This window comes from Vigna umbellata, chromosome 4, assembly GCF_029865625.1.
Source record: "Vigna umbellata cultivar VRB3 chromosome 4, Vumbellata_1.0, whole genome shotgun sequence".
NCBI classification, from domain to species: domain Eukaryota; kingdom Viridiplantae; phylum Streptophyta; class Magnoliopsida; order Fabales; family Fabaceae; genus Vigna; species Vigna umbellata.
In genome coordinates this window covers 7,553,489-7,570,121 of record NC_142168.1, presented here as the reverse complement: position 1 = coordinate 7,570,121, position 16,633 = coordinate 7,553,489, and the positions used below count along the sequence as shown (strand labels likewise).

Below are 16,633 nucleotides of genomic sequence, written 5' to 3'. Positions count from 1 at the left end.
TATTTCTTATTTATTTTTCATCCAACTTTTGCATTGATTACAAGTTTTTTACGATTAACAAAGATTGGATTATTCTACAAACAATAAAATTTTGATGTGTCAAGTCTTGGAATTACATATGGATTATATTTTTTGAATGGCAAATAAACATCAATTATGACAGTATTAAGGGGAATTTTAACCCGTACACACAATAAGAAAAATAAATTATATTTATATGTTTATGACACGACAATAGTAGAAATAGTGTACGTGAGCAAGGGTTTGATTTCACCGAGTTGAAATAAGTTAAACCAGAAACAGTACACATTCCTTTATTGCCATCGGAATAGTTTCAAACAAAGCATATTGAAAGAGAGAACATAAATGTGTGAAAAAAAATGAGAATAAATGATGATTTACATAACAGGAGAAAAAGATAAATAGTTTTTTAACAACCATGATTTTTTTTTTATTGATATACAAGATAAAATAATATTTATATATAAATATAATTACTAATGGCAAATAAAAATATTTTTTCTCTTCAACTTCCTTTATATATTTTCTCTATAGTATAAAAAGAGCATTAGACTTTTCTTACATTCATCTTATTTCTCGTATACAATTTCTACCTTTCCTTTGAATGAAACCAAGCGTGGTAGCTTCACAGGAAACTTCTCCACAGACCTCATATATTGTTTTTTAACATGTTTTCCAAACTAAAACTCACCGAGAATTTCATCAACAAATTTATGTATAAATAATATCATATATAATTATTCCTTTTGTGTTGGAAATTTCACGTTAATTAAAAATAAATCAAATCCAAATTAAAAATTTCGGCTTTTTGAGTACGTCTTACAGTATGAAGTTTAAAAGTGAATGAGCACTTTTCTTCTTATGCTCTTTGACAAATATCGATAAAACCTTGGGAATATGTTTTTAATTAGTTAATGTTTATTAAAATTATAAAAATAAATCTTATTTTAACTCTTGTTATTTATAAGCTAATATGTTTTAGTTAAATTTAGTTAATGATAAAAGGGTATATGTGAGCAAATACATTTATTCATACTCCAAGGTGCACTTCATAATAATTCCACGTTCAAGAGTCATATGGTTGGAACACGCAAACTACTATAATTTGACCACAAGCTTCTCCTATAAACTCTATATAATCCCGTCCCTCCCATTTTCCCTGCACCACACTTACCTTTGCAAATTGCAGCTCCATTGCTACAATAGCAAGAGTGACCACACAACCTTCCAACAAACACTAAACTACGTACCAGAATCATCATGGCTTTAAGGAACAAAAGTTTCCAACTTCTGTCTGAGATTGCAACCAACGACAAGCACGGAGAGAACTCTGCTTATTTTGATGGCTGGAACGCCTATAAATCAAACCCTTTTCACCCCACACAAAATCCTCAGGGTGTTATTCAGTTGGGTCTTGCAGAAAATCCGGTATATATATATATATATATATATATATTTTCATATACTTCATAGTTTCTTAGTTTATATATCCACAATGAGGTTTGATAATTTGGTTCAATGAGTGTGTGAAATTATAATTTCTGATAACTTTTGCAGCTGACCTTGGATCTGATTCAAGACTGGATAATGAAGAATCCCCAAGCCTCCATTTGCACACCCGAAGGAGTGAAATGGTTCAAATATATTGCAAACTTTCAGGACTATCATGGATTGCCAGAATTCAGAAATGTAAGAAAATTTCTGTGAGTTGATAAGATAGTCATGATATGAGAATGATATAAGAAATGAGTTTTGTTTTGATATTTTATGCAGGCTGTGGCAAATTTTATGTCAAGAGCGAGAGGTGGAAGAGTGAGATTCGATCCTGAGCGTATAGTGATGGGTGGAGGGGCCACTGGGGCAAACGAGCTAGTCATGTTCTGTTTGGCTAATCCTGGAGATGCTTTTCTGGTTCCTAATCCTTATTATCCAGCGTATGTACCCTCTCTTTCATCACTTCTGTTTTCATTCAATGAATCACACTGTTTCACACAACGTTAAAACTCGACAAAACACTTTAAGCAACCACAAACCCCGTAATAACTATTTTCGTTAATTAAATCTTATGTTTTAATATATTTATCCTATTTTTTAAAACTTGTTTTCAGTTCATAAAAAAAAGAGCATTCGAGATACAACAATTACATCTTAGTGTCCTAAAGGAAAGGACAAAGACGTGATCAAATGTGTTTCATTCTATGTAACCTAATATTATATTACGAACTGGTAGTTTTCTGTTTAATAAACTCACCATCATTTTTAAATACATTCTTTTATTTTTTGATTCATCAAATCTGTACTGATAAATTGGTATTGGTTTTAATGACTTAATACACATTGATCTTACCACCACAGTTCCCTAACCTTTAGCTTAAGACTAAAAAAACTATAAAATGTGAAGAAAACACTCTTTCGTCGATCGGACCTAATGATAATGATGTGATGAATATTTGGCCTACCACCACAATACACAACATCATTCCAACTGTACGCCATTTGGTTCAATGAGTTAGGTCAAGGTTTTCTATTTAAAAAATAAATAAATACAAGTGTCCCAGCGTTAAAAAATACAAACAACCTGTTAAAAGTTGGATTTAAATAAGCAAGTTGTTTTCACACACAATTGGTCATTATCAATATCTTTTACTAATTTTAAAAGACAAACTTCACATACCCTTCATCGTGAAACAGTCTTTCTTTAACACGTTCAAATTTTACCATGTTTTTATAAAAGTGAAAAGAAATATTTTAATTAAATTTATTAATCGTAAAAAGTATTTTTTTGAAGAAAATTCCAATAAGATTAATGATCGCCATGTACTGGTTAACATTTGTAGGCTGCTATGTACCAGGTGAGTAGTCAACGACACGTGTTATGTAAATACAAAATAAGAGACTTGATGTAGATGAGTGGACATTTGCCTTTTTAACTTTGAAACCACCACCACCTTAGCTCCCGCTCATACATTGCAAAATTATATTTTCAGACCTGACTTTTCTCTTGACTCTTCTTTTAATTTATAAAATATTATATTTAGTAAATGAAAATGACTATAAACAAAATTTTAAAATAAAATAATACTATTTATGAGTCTCAAATGGAAGTATAATCAAAATCCAGTTTCATACAGTGTCATCTTTTCGTTTAAAGAAAAGGACACTACACCATAGTTGTTTTTACTATTATTTAATACTACTCCTTGCTTTTATTTTAGAAATACAAAAATTAGTTTTTATTCAGATCATTTTACGGTTAAATGATAGTCATGTCAAATAATTTTTTTTAAAAAGAAATTCTTGGTTCTTAGCTAGATCAACCCAGAGAATATTATTAATTAATTCTCACAAGTCTGTAAAGTTAAAGTCTCTCCAATATTAATGTTTCTTAGCCTTTACCATGGAAAAATCTGCAGTCAAATAATTCAAACATTTTTAATTTGTCTGACCTAAGAGACCACACAACACAGCAATCGGTCAACAAATTTGAATAACTTCCTATTCATAATATTTTGTAACAAGAAATGTCAAAGTTAACATATATCGATATATATATATATATATATGAATGTTTCATCACGTGTTAATTACGAGAGGGACATGTTTGATTTATCTGACGTAAATTCCGCGTGTTTTATTATTGCAGATTTGCCCGAGACTTGTGTTGGAGAACTAAGGCTCAACTCATTCCCGTAGAATGTCACAGCAGCAACAACTTCAACATAACGAGGGAGGCTCTTGAAGAAGCATACGGCAGAGCAAAAGATGGTAACATCAACGTGAAAGGGTTGATCATAACAAACCCTTCAAATCCTTTGGGAACCACCATGGACAAGGAAACACTGAAGAGCATCGTGGGGTTCATCAATGAGAAGAACATACACTTAGTGTGCGATGAAATATATTCTGCCACAGTGTTCAGAGCCCCTTGCTTTGTGAGTGTGGCTGAAGTGATACAAGAGTTAGAGCACTGCAATAAAGACCTTATTCACATTGTTTACAGTTTGTCCAAGGACTTGGGGATTCCGGGGTTGAGAGTCGGGATAGTTTATTCGTACAACGATGAAGTGGTGAACAAAGGGAGGAAAATGTCAAGCTTTGGGTTGGTTTCAACTCAGACACAGTTTCTTCTGGCTGCGATGCTTTCTGATAACGAGTTTGTGGAGAGGTTTCTGGCAGAGAGTGCAAGAAGGTTGGGTGCAAGGCATAACCAGTTCATAAAGGGCCTTGAAAAGGTGAACATTACTTGCTTGCCAAGCAATGCAGGGCTTTTCTTCTGGATGAACTTGAGGAGCTTGCTCAAGGAAAAAACATTCGAAGGTGAAATGATGCTGTGGCGTGTGATCGTCAACGAGGTGAAGCTAAATGTGTCACCAGGTTCAGCTTTCAATTGTCCTGAGCCCGGTTGGTATAGGGTGTGCTTTGCTAACATGGATGATGAAACTGTGGAGGTTGCACTCAAGAGAATCAGAGCATTTGTTGGCAAAGAGACAGGGAAACCAGTGGAACTCAAACGTTGGAAAAGCAACCTTAGACTCAGCTTCTCATCGAGAAGGTTTGATGAGAGTGTTATGTCACCTCACATGATGTCACCTCATTCACCAATGCCTCACTCACCCCTTGTCAGAGCCACTTAGTTAGACCAGTATATACCTTAAAAGATTCGTATGTGTTAAGAGTCAAATTACATAATGTTTTCTCTACTATGTATGTCATTTAATCTTATGTTTGTGACGTTGTCCTGGATGTGTGGACAGCTAACTCTTATGTAGTTAGGTAACTCAAACGATTTCTTCAATCAAGTTATTATTTATAGTAATAATTATGAATTTATGATTTCAAAATATGCTTCACTCTGCAACTTTTTCTCCCCTGGGTATGTTCAGTTCATGGAGAATAACCGTTTTCTCCTTTTAATGGCCTAGTGAACCTTGAACATCGATTGTTCAATTAGGATACTGTTCTTTTAGGAAGATAAAATATGTGTTTTAATTGTCTTTTAAAATATTTAAAATAATCAATTTCAAACTTATAATTTACTTAAAGTTTAATTAATCTTATCTAAAATGATAACTCTATCCTTTCCAACAAAATAATTGTTTTTAGTCTTAGAAATACAAAGTTTTGGTATCCAGTCAATAATTGAATGAGTCTATGCAGAGAAACTTTAGACACCAAAGTACTTATACAAATAAAAATATATATTCAAAAAAAGTTATTTGGAACTCATCTCACCATCATGCATGCGTGGCTTGATTGGTTCCACGAACATGTGCTAAAACTGAACGAGTGGATAATATATAGTTGTTCAAAATCATTATTCAGTTGTTTGAGTATATATCTGTATACATTCGGCATTATCCGCACTACGTGATTGCATGAAGTGCAGAGGAAAATTGGGTAGAGAAGATGTGTTTCCGTGTTTGGCATAGTTAGATATGTGAATCCTTTGTGTAATTTGGTCAATGTGTGTTGAACTATGAATACTGCAATGTAAGTTTCATTTTAGGTCATTTTCCACCCTGTGGGGGGACAAACTGACCCACAAAATTGACAAACTTTATTATTAGAATTTAGTTACATGTCATTCAAATTGTCTTTATGGTAAAATGAATTGACATGTTTGCGAGCTTTTCTTGCCGTATGGGACATATGCTCTTCCGGTGCACTGTGCCTTCACAATAAATAATAATCTCAACAATGTGAAAGTTGCAGCATTTTACCAGATAAGCCTTGACAGTGATCTCAACATCAACCAAAGAAAGTTGCAATACATTTGTGGGGTAAACTATGTGTATTAGACAGTGATGAATGAAGGCCTTTTATAGAATCTGAAAGTGACACAAACAGTTTTAACTGCTATTCATCGCTTCATAAATTTAAGGAAAAAATGGCTTCTGATGATGTTATTGAACTTATGTTGTTCAGCAGATTTAATTGTAACTCAATGTGTTCAATTAGATCTTCTCAAAATCATAAGGTAGACACATTTCTTTCATAAGACACCACGCAAGTAACCTGAGTAAACAATTTCAAATACAGAAAGCTTATCTCGAAACGTTAAGAAAAATCTAAACAAATTTAACTACTTATACTATGTTAATATCCAGTAGTCACATTGGATTTATGGAATTTTGGAATAACATATCGCCTTATTGGATACTTTTTTTTTGGAATTTTATTACTTTCAGCTTCTACAGTATATCTAATACCAAATTCGTTATTTGTTCCCATTATATCACTCAATTATTTTTTTTTAATAATTTTGGACTAATGTGATTTACAAATTATGCAACAATTTCAGATTTTCTTAATTTGTAATTTTGTTTATATATTATAATATATATTAATTATGTAACATCCCAAAAATACAGTCCAAAACTATATAATAGAATAATCACATTAATTAATAATTCAGATCAGTCTTTACACTAAAACAAAACCGGACGTACGTTTACGGCCGAACGTCCTTACAAAAGAGTGATCATAAACTATATAAAATAAGCAAACCTGACCTAACGGTTTACAGAACCAAATACCGAATGGTCATACGTAATATAAGGGAAAGTGATCGAACGACCACCTTACAATAAACTACACTAATGACCGAACATCCTACTCTTCAGTCTTCACTTCTACCTCGACCAAATTTTCTTCTTCTAGCGCCTCTTCCAACAGCTCGTCTCCTTCTGCACACATCCACACGGATGATCATTACAATGATAAAGACGGACGTACCAAACAAGACAGGACAGGAAAAAACACAGGGTAAGCTTATGTAATTTAATTCAGTTACAATCATGCAATTCATACCATCAACACACAAGATAAATTTAGTCATACGTTTCATACAAAGCCTAATACTAGACTGACTGTCCGAACTGTATGAAATCTGCGTAGCTACATGCGTTCGTGCACCCGGGTGATGTAGTAACTGGGATGCCCTCAACAGTTGCCACCCGAGGTTAGTCCTATCTGTCCAAAGTACCCCTAAGGACTACCGTTCCCACACATGACCTACCCTCCTCTACGTAAGGACGAGTACTCACGGAACATCAGGATGAACCGCCAGCTTAGCATGCCCACAGTCATACTTTACAAATTCAATAATCATCCATGAGTCGTTCCTCCTTGGAACGCTCGTTCAATCCACAACATTTCATTCATCTCATATTTTCTTCATCTTTCGTTATTAATCTTCTCAAATTCATCTTTCATTACCAATCAGTTAAATTCCACCTTTGTTCAAGGATTCTTAAGGACACCTAATACCGAACGTTAAATCCTCACTCAGAATGAGAAAGAACATTTGGAACGAGATAGAGAAGTCTCTCGTTCCAGAATAGAATAAGACCGAGAGAGTTACTGTCAGATTGAGAAAGAAACCGAGTACAATTATATACCACAAGAACGAACGTTACTTACAACATGAATCAGTTAAAAGAACTGACTCTCGTGATCTCAAACCAACACTTCAAAGAACATGTCAAGTACTAAGGCTCTAGGCCGGAACCAGTGAATGTAGACACGTCAAGACGTTTAAAGAACCATACTTAGAAGAATTCAAATACCGAAACCTAATGCCAGTTAATGATCGAACACGGTAGAGGGAAATTCTACTGAAGTTGGACGAACGCTATTTTCATCAAGATAGGTCATATCATAAACGAGTACAAGCGCTTGGTATAAGACCGAGCACTACTCATTTTGAGAGCTTGGTGTGAGACCGAGCACTACTAAACTTATAATAGAAAGCTTACTAAATATAATAAGATACTATTGGAATTGTGTTTAAGAATAACTAAAATATACAAATACATATATTTACAAAGTTTAAGTTTATCACCGAATACTCAGATGCAACTACGCTTGACCGAACGCTCAAGCACAGTATTACCACACGAAGACGCTCGTCCTCAACTGGGATTCTTCCCAAATGAAAGAATCCAATTCTAACCAAGATTGCTAAAAATACCGAACGGTCAATGACCGTTCAGTGACGAATACACCCTTTCGTAGGGGAAATTTCATACCAGAATTCTTTATATTTCAACTCATCTCTTAACATATAGTTTCATAACTTTATACATTCATATCATAATCAATTTTCATATTTCATACCTTCCAAACATAGAAATTTCATATATTTCATGCATCATAACATAGCACAATCATTTTTCATATCCAATCAAGTCAACGAACGTTCATGCAACACATAATCATACATATTAAATTAATAAGCTTCCCTTACCTCTAAGCGTGAATGAACGTCCTAGATAGAATACGGTTCGCCTGACTACAATTTCTTCTATTCTCGACGCTCAACAACTCTTCAATCTAAACCAAACAACAGAAAAACCAACAATGGCTCAGACAAGACGACAGCATGCAACCAAAACTTGGTTTGCATGTACTAGAGAACGAACGGCTAAAGACAAGGAAACTTACCAGTTTCAGAACTTGAAACTGTTTGGTTCAAAATGAAGCTCAGGACGCCGGAAATGCTTCTACGGTGCCTGAACAGTAATCGGAGAAGAGAAATGGTGAGTTTTGGTAGAGAGAAGGGAGAGATTTTAGTGAGAAGGAGGAGAAATGGAAAATATCAGAGTTTTGACGAAGAAGAGTGCATGCAGAGAGTGTGACATGAATTTCAGAAAAATCAGTTTTGTTTAAAACGAACGTCCGCTTCTTTGTTGACACCTGCATTCCACTATCTGATTTCTGACTCCCCTGCATTCCACTGTATATATAAATTGTAGTGCATTCTTTTTATTTAGGTGAGCTACCTCTAAAATAAGTATACCTCATTCTAATAAAGAAAATACATTTTTAACACCGGTTATTACATTAAGCCACGTTGAAAGTATATACTTTTAACTTTGTCCTATTTAACATTCATTTTAAAATCAATATTTAAAGATTCAAAGAATCAATGTTAAATAAGTCTTTTTCACTGATGTCAATATCATCAATAGCTAAATCTTCATTTATTAATATTAGATATAACTTAATGGAAATATCTATAATTCATGATTTACCGTAAAATTGATTCATAAAAAATATTTTAATAACACACACTAGTGCAAAATTGATCTTTAACGTCACCTCATAGACGTCCGTCCACCAAAACCCCAACGTAAATAATTGACCGGTGGCATAAATGTAAATAATTGAGTGTGGAGACGTCCGTCCTAGACGGAGCCGGACGTCTATAATACAGTAGACGTCCGACCCCTATAACGGACGTTCAAGGGGTTGACAGGTTCAACTACGGAAAAACCATAAAATGATAAGGCATGGTCTACAAGAACCAGATTCTAGGCTCGGGAGTCGGTTACGTGTAGGGAAGGTATTAGCACCCTACAACGCCTGCCCTAAGGCAGTACCTTTAACTAAATACGCGAATATGATGTGCTTTTCAAAATGTTTAACTATCCCCTAAAATACAACTCTAAAGAAGCAAAATATATTTTTTTAGTTTTTTGGGCCCGACAAGGATTGACCTTGCTCCTACGTATTCTCATTCAGAATGAGAAATCAGGGTTACGTAGTTCTTTTGAATCTGTTTGAGAAATTTGCTTGGAAATGATTACGGATAAATTTGGATTTTTGGGAAAGTGAACCTGACAAGGTCTAGCCTTGCTCCTACGTATCTCCACTTTTGATGGAGAATCAAGGATCACGTAGTTCTGGCTAGAAATTGTCTGTTGCTTTGAAATTGTTGATGTTTTTAGTTTTTGAAAATTTTATATTTTTTGATATTTTTATAAAATAAACGGAAAAGGTATTTAGCACAAGGACGATGCGTGCGATCACACGTGTGCTCAACCTTTAAAATATTTTTTGTAATTTTATTTAAGAAAGAAGAAAAGGTTTTAGCACAAGGACGACGCGAGCGGTCACACGTGTGCTTAACCTTTAAAACGTATTTTTTGTAATTTTATAAGGAAGAAGAAAAGGTTATTAGCACAAGGACGACGCGAGCGATCACACGTGTGCTTAAACCTTTAAACGTATTTTTTGTAATTTTTATAAGAAAGAAGAAAAGGTTTTTAGCACAAGGACGACGCGAGCGGTCACACGTGTGCTTTAACCCTTAGACGTATTTTTGTAATTTTTTAGAAGAGAAGAAGAAAAGGTTCTAACACAAGGACGATGCGTGCGATCACACATGTGCTTAACCTTTAAAACGTATTTTTTGTAATTTTATAAGGAAGAAGAAAAGGTTATTAGCGCAGGGACGACGCGAGCGGTCACACGTGTGCTTAAACCTTTAAACGTATTTCTATTATTATTTTTTAGAAGAGAAGTAAGAAAAGGTTCTAACACAAGGACGATGCGTGCGATCACACATGTGTTTAAACCTTTAAAATATCTTTATTATTATTTATAAAAGTGCATTAAAAAATAGATGAATATTTAAAATGGGAACAAAAGGGAGTGAAAAAATAAAATAAAATAAAATAAAATAAAAAATAAAATAAAATAAAATAAAATAAAAGGATAACTAAATAAATAATGAAAATAAAGTATAAAGTAAAAGGATAAAATTAAGGTAAAATACTAAGTAAATGAAATAAACTAAAATAAAAAAATAAAAAAAAAAAGGTGTGGAGGTGCCAAATAAGAAAAAGGAGTGTTTAAACAAAAAGCAAAATTTGGGCCAAAGCCCAGGCGGGGAGGGGTGCGAAAATGAGAATAAGGGGGCGCAGGAGAAAATTTGTTTTCTTTTTATTTTTTAGGAACAGAATGGGCCTGAGCCCAGACCAAGGGAATGGATAGGGGTGTGCCGGCCTAAGGTCGAATGGTGCACCAGGAAAAACTAAGCCCACTACGAATGGGGATGTTTGGAGAAGAAGATCCAAAGCCTAAACTCTTTTATTAGAGTTTTCAGAAACGCAAATGGGCTTGAGGCCCGATCAGAAAAAAAAATGAAAGGGTGTGTGAATGGAATCAGGGTTTCAAACAGAAATGAGCAAAGCTGCCCAAGAGCCAGGCCCAAAGTCTTCTTCATTCACTAGCCTAGCACATTAGGGGTTCTGCCTCCACCACTTCATTTGCTCTCATCCTTCCCCAGAGCAGAGAAGAATGGCGCTCGCCGCACACCCACACCACAGCCCTTGCCGAATCAACCACGCCGGCCACCATAAACCGAGAAGCACGGCGGCGCCGATCGCCGTCAAAGTCACCTCTGGCGACCGCTCCGATCTCTCTCTCTTCTTCGCGTGCGAGAGAGAGACTCTCACGCTTCTTCGTCAGTCGCCGCTGGAACGATCACGGCCGCCTTGAACCAGAACACCACCAGTGTCACAGGTCACGACCAAGGTCGCCGCCGGTCCTCGCGTTGACGTCCTCCACCGCCATGACCAAATCCAGTCGCCACCGGTGCCTTCGCGGTACGACCCTTCTCGCACCGGAACTGCTGCGATTCCCAGCCACCTTCACCGGCGCGTGACTCCTTTCTCTCCCTTTCTCTATTGTTGCCGCCGTTGCCAAAGAGGCTGGAGCCGCCGCCACTGGGACCACCACCAGCGTGGTTCCACCGTTGAGCTAGCAGAGAGGACAGTCACAGAGGCTTGCCGAGACAATGTTTGGGGGTTTGGAAATGAACTGAGACATAGAGGTTTAAATTGCTGGTTTGTTTTGGCTGGTGATTGCTGTAATCAAGGGGTGGTTGGGGTTAGATTATTGTTCTAGCAGAGGAATGGAATTGGGATGGCGTGATTCATGCTGACTGAATGGGATGGGTCTCAAGAGCAGAGAGACTGAGATCAGTGATGGCTGGGGAGGATGACAGTGATATGAGAGGCACATTATGAGAAGGTTTTATCTCATACTCTTTCTTTTGGTGATTGGATTAAGGAATGTAAATGAAAGAAAAATTGAATCTGCTTTGGCATTCTTTGTTGCTAGAGTAATGGATGGGTATCGATGAGTCTGCCTTGGTGTTCTATTTTTCTGGTGATGATCAGTGTTTATGGGATCATAGATATTCTATTTTTTTTGTGGATTGTTGAGAATGGATGAACGACAAGGGAGGGAACAAAAGCAAACCAGAAGTAACAGATAATATATATCCCAGTATAATTACATCTTTAGTCCAAATATGAGCAAGCAAACCATGCCAAGCGTTATCAAATCAAATGGAAGCAGATATCAACCCAACGCAAGCAGACATAGCATATGAGCAATTTAAGAGTGAAGACTTACCTTTCGCGTTCTAGCTTTTCCTTGCTTCGTAAGTGCCTGCGAGCTACCACCAGGAAGATGCTAACGAGAGTGGATAGATGAAGATGCCCCCCCTGTGGATAGTGAGGGTACCGTTATGTGAATGGGGAGGAATCAATTTTCCCTTTTTTTTGTGAAAAACGTGTCTCGGCCTCTTTTCCTGCTTCCTGTCTGTTCTCTTTTCCTTTGCACCAGGTTGGGTCACTGCCACCCTGCCATTCAACCGCTCTATTTCCTTTTTCTGCTCTCCATGGTCAGGCAAGACATTTCCATGTCTAGTAATCAGGCCAAGGTAGTGTTGGGTTGTGCATGGCTTACCAAAAGATTCCCATCCTAATATGGGAGATAACGTGAAGGAAAAGGAAAACTGGAAACCTGGAAGGCTGATAGTGAATCAGTTTTGACTTTTGCCAGGATCATGTTCTACCTTTATGTTTTGTTTCTTTCCATTTTTTTTTAACATTTTGACAAATGAATTAAAATAAAAGAACATAAAGATAAAAATAGAATAAAATAGAACAGCCTAAAATAAAATAACCCTAAATGAAAAATCAGAATAACCAAGAAATAAAATAAAACACAATATAATAGAATAAAATACAATAACTCAAAATAACAAAATAAGATAAGATAAATTCAGAATAAAAAAAAAAAAAAATAAATAAATAAGATAAATAAATTCCATTATTATTTATTTATTCACCCGGACGAAATTAGGTGTTGACAGCTGCCCCTCTTTACTTAGATATTACCGGATAATATGAAAATTTGATATTTTCGTATTATCTGAGTAAAAGCTAAGTAAAGATTGAAACACTAATTTCGTCTGGATTTCAAATGAGAAAAAGCAAGAGTAAGAACTGATCCAAATACGATAATTGAAATCAATGAAGAGTGTCATGACGCGACAAAGAAAGTTCGATCTTTGCCTATCAGAACACTTGAACTTAGGATGCCAAAGAAAACTGGGCTTTGAGGGCTAGGCGAGCTGGGCTTTGGAGGCCAGTATGGAAACTGGGCTTTGCGGGCCAGTGTAGAAACTGGGCTTTGAGGGCCCGTGTGGAAACTGGGCTTTGGGGGCCAGTGTGGAAACTGGGCTTGGGGCCAGTGTAGAAACTGGGCTTTGGGGCCAGTGTGGAAACTGGGCTTTGGGGGCCAGTGTAGAAACTGGGCTTTGGGGCCAGTGTAGAAACTGGGCTTTGGGGGCCAGTGTGAAAACTGGGCTTTTGGGCCAGGCAAGCTGGGCTTTGGGGGCCAGTGTGGAAACTGGGCTTTGGGGCCAATGTTAAAATTGGGCTTTTGGGCCAGTGTGTAAACTGGGCTTGGGGGCCAGTGTGGAAACTGGGCTTGGGGCCAGTGTAGAAACTGGGCTTTGGGGCCAGTGTGGAAACTGGGCTTTGGGGGCCAGTGTAGAAACTGGGCTTGGTGGGCCAGTGTGGAAACTGGGCTTTGTGGGCCAGTGTGAAAACTGGGCTTGGGGGGCCAGTGTGGACTGGGCTTTGTGGGGCCAGGCGAGCTGGGCTTTGTGGCCAGTGTAGAAACTGGGCTTTGGGGGCCAGTGTGGAAACTGGGCTTTGGGGGCCAGTGTGAAAACTGGGCTTTTGGGCCAGGCAAGCTGGGCTTTGGGGGCCAGTGTGGAAACTGGGCTTTGGGGCCAATGTTAAAATTGGGCTTTTGGGCCAGTGTGTAAACTGGGCTTGGGGGCCAGTGTGGAAACTGGGCTTTGGGGCCAATGTTAAAATTGGGCTTTGGGGCCAGTGTGGAAACTGGGCTTTGGGGGCCAGTGTAGAAACTGGGCTTGGTGGGCCAGTGTGGAAACTGGGCTTTGTGGGCCAGTGTGAAAACTGGGCTTGGGGGGCCAGTGTGGACTGGGCTTTGTGGGGCCAGGCGAGCTGGGCTTTGTGGCCAGTGTAGAAACTGGGCTTTGGGGGCCAGTGTGGAAACTGGGCTTTGGGGCCAGTGCGGAACTGGGCTTTGTGGGCCAGCATGGAAACTGGGCTTTGGGGCCAGGTGAAACTGGGCTTTGTGGGCCAGTGTAGAAACTGGGCTTTGGGGGCCAGTGTGAAAACTGGGCTTTGTGGGCCAGTGTAGAAACTGGGCTTGGGGGCCAGGTAGAACTGGGCTTTGGGGGCCAGGTAAAACTGGGCTTTGATATTTTCGGAATTTTTGAAAGCTGTAATTTTGTGAAATGTTTTGTAATTTTGATAGAAATTGATTTTTGAAAAGACATCAAGGTGTTGAAACCTTTCATTACAAAGTATTAAAATCTTAATGCAGGATCAGGATGTCAAGACCCTATAATGAGAGAAAAAACGTGATCGAAATGAAACAATATGACTTGAAAGAGAAAATTTGAATGTTATTTTTTGTGTTTTTGAAGAGGGATTCGATAACCATTCATATGAATGAAGATAGTTTCGATCAGAAAGACTTTCTTTTTGAGTGGATTGACGCCACATATGAAAACATTTGTTTTGTTTTGTGTGTGTTTTTTTTTTTTTCGCTTGAGTCAAACGTCTTACTTGCAATCATCAAACTGGTCATTATTTCCAATGGTTCGAAAAGCGAGGAATGTCATACATCCGAGATCTAATTTTGAGACGATTACATTTTGACTTTTTCTTCCGAGACTTTAGTGCACACATGTTTGAAATTACTAGCAAGTGAAGGATGAGAGTTGTTTAGAATGGTTTGGAAGAGAATGGGATAGCCATGTGGGCATGTCACCTCATATGCTCCTTAAAGGAGGTGAGGGCCGAAGCGAACACGAGGTACTTAAAAGTTGCCCCGGTTTGGTGTGATGAGTATGGTGACGAATCCATGATAATTCAGGTGGAAAATTCAAGTAAGATCTGCAAAGCTGCCCCAGTCTTGAGATTACGGGCTAATGAATTTCAAGGAAAAGGCGTGCGGTGAGATCCGCCAAGCTGCCCCAGTTTTGTTGTTGTTGTTGTTTTTTTCTTGGCATGAGGTTTCTGTTGGGAAGAAGTAGCGGGCATGAAAAGATCGGCTAAAAGGATGGCCCAATTGGTTTGATTTTCTGTTGCATGCTTTTGCCTAGTTGGCAAAGAGATCCCTTCTTCTTGAGACATTACTCTTTTTTCATTCATTTTCAAAGTTTTTGTTTTTTTTTTTTTTTTTTTTTAAACACATTGCAAGTCATTTCGTTTTATCGCAAAATTAAGCTTTATGAAAACGTGAGCAAACATTATTCAATCTGTGTGGACTTTATTAGGCTTGTAATGTGGCTAAAGGCTAAAGGTGTTGAAAAAAGATATAAAGGCTCAAATGAATGCTTGTCGGTTATTATTATTTTTTGAAACAAGGGTTATCATCTGACATTGTGTCAACTATTTGATCTTTTGAGCACTCTTCTTTTTTTTCTTGAACTTCGTTTTTTCATTCTTTTCATTTATCACCACTTTGTGATTTTTTTTTTTATTTTTGTTTTTCGTTTTTGTTTGTTTACCCTTTTGAAGGATTCTCTCGTTTGATCATTCAGTGCTCTTCGTCTGCTTCTCGAGTTGACTCATACTGATGATAACCCTTACTTGGGAATAATTTGGAAAAAGAATTTATTTTTGGCTCAAACGTGGTAACAATGGTTATAGTTTTTGCTTTTTGGATAAAGAAAAATGGCCACACATCATTTCAAATTCTGATTGCTTTATTTTCAAAAGATTAATTCTACAACTAGATGACCTCAACATGAGTTCTTTTTTCCTTTCTAGACTGCCCTTTCGGGTTTTCAATCTAGTGGGCTTATTCTCTTTTTGGAAGTTCTTTTGTTTGTCTCAATGGATTCAGGGATCACCCAACTAGCACAAGCGAGAGTAATTTTGGTCAGACCAATCTGCCCCAGTGTAAAGGTTCACTTTGTTAGTGAGGGCAGTGATAGTGTTTGTTGGGGAAAATCCTCTATTTTGGAAAAGGTAAATGGTGAAGGTTTTCAAGCAACATGCGCACAAACGTCTCGACAAAAAAAACGTCAAATTGTTATTTTTGATTCAACATTTGACCTCGGAATAATCTGACACTGCAACTTTTGTTTTCGATTATCATTTTTTATCCCTTTTTTACTATTTTTGAAAAAACAAAAGTTTGACGATTTACAAGAAAGACGAGTGACTCAAGATTGCCTTCATCATTTTTGTTTTTTCAATTTGTTCTTTGCGGCTTTCGTTCTCCATGACACCCTATTAGGACATGATTTCCAGTAAACCTTGGAGATACCTCGTAATGAAAGTTCACATTAAAAGTCAGGGATGGAAACATGATATCAATGGGCATTGCCCTCATAGCAAGACAATTCAAAACACGAGCAAAACAACATCAATTTCGCCTTTTACAATAACCTATGCTTTCCCACATAGTCCTAGAGTCCTCT

The 16,633-nt window shown here is 37.2% G+C and overlaps 1 protein-coding gene across 1 annotated transcript; it reads left to right on the top strand.

The window, feature by feature from the left end:
• The first annotated feature begins 1,176 nt into the window (after positions 1-1,176).
• LOC124833932 (1-aminocyclopropane-1-carboxylate synthase-like) lies at positions 1,177-4,856 on the top strand. The gene is made up of 4 exons (XM_047308511.2): positions 1,177-1,449; positions 1,579-1,710; positions 1,795-1,955; positions 3,665-4,856. Exons 1-4 carry the CDS (start codon positions 1,282-1,284, stop codon positions 4,653-4,655), a joined length of 1,452 nt encoding a protein of 483 aa, XP_047164467.1. The 5' UTR covers positions 1,177-1,281; the 3' UTR covers positions 4,656-4,856.
• The last annotated feature ends 11,777 nt before the right edge of the window (positions 4,857-16,633 follow it).

Bases quoted from the DNA above. Each gene is read 5' to 3' on its own strand.
- LOC124833932 (XM_047308511.2), top strand. From the start codon at position 1,282: ATGGCTTTAAGGAACAAAAGTTTCCAACTTCTGTCTGAGATTGCAACC. The intron at 1,711-1,794 runs GTAAGAAAATTT...TATTTTATGCAG, and splicing joins GATTGCCAGAATTCAGAAAT to GCTGTGGCAAATTTTATGTC. The intron at 1,956-3,664 runs GTATGTACCCTC...TTATTATTGCAG, and splicing joins CCTAATCCTTATTATCCAGC to ATTTGCCCGAGACTTGTGTT.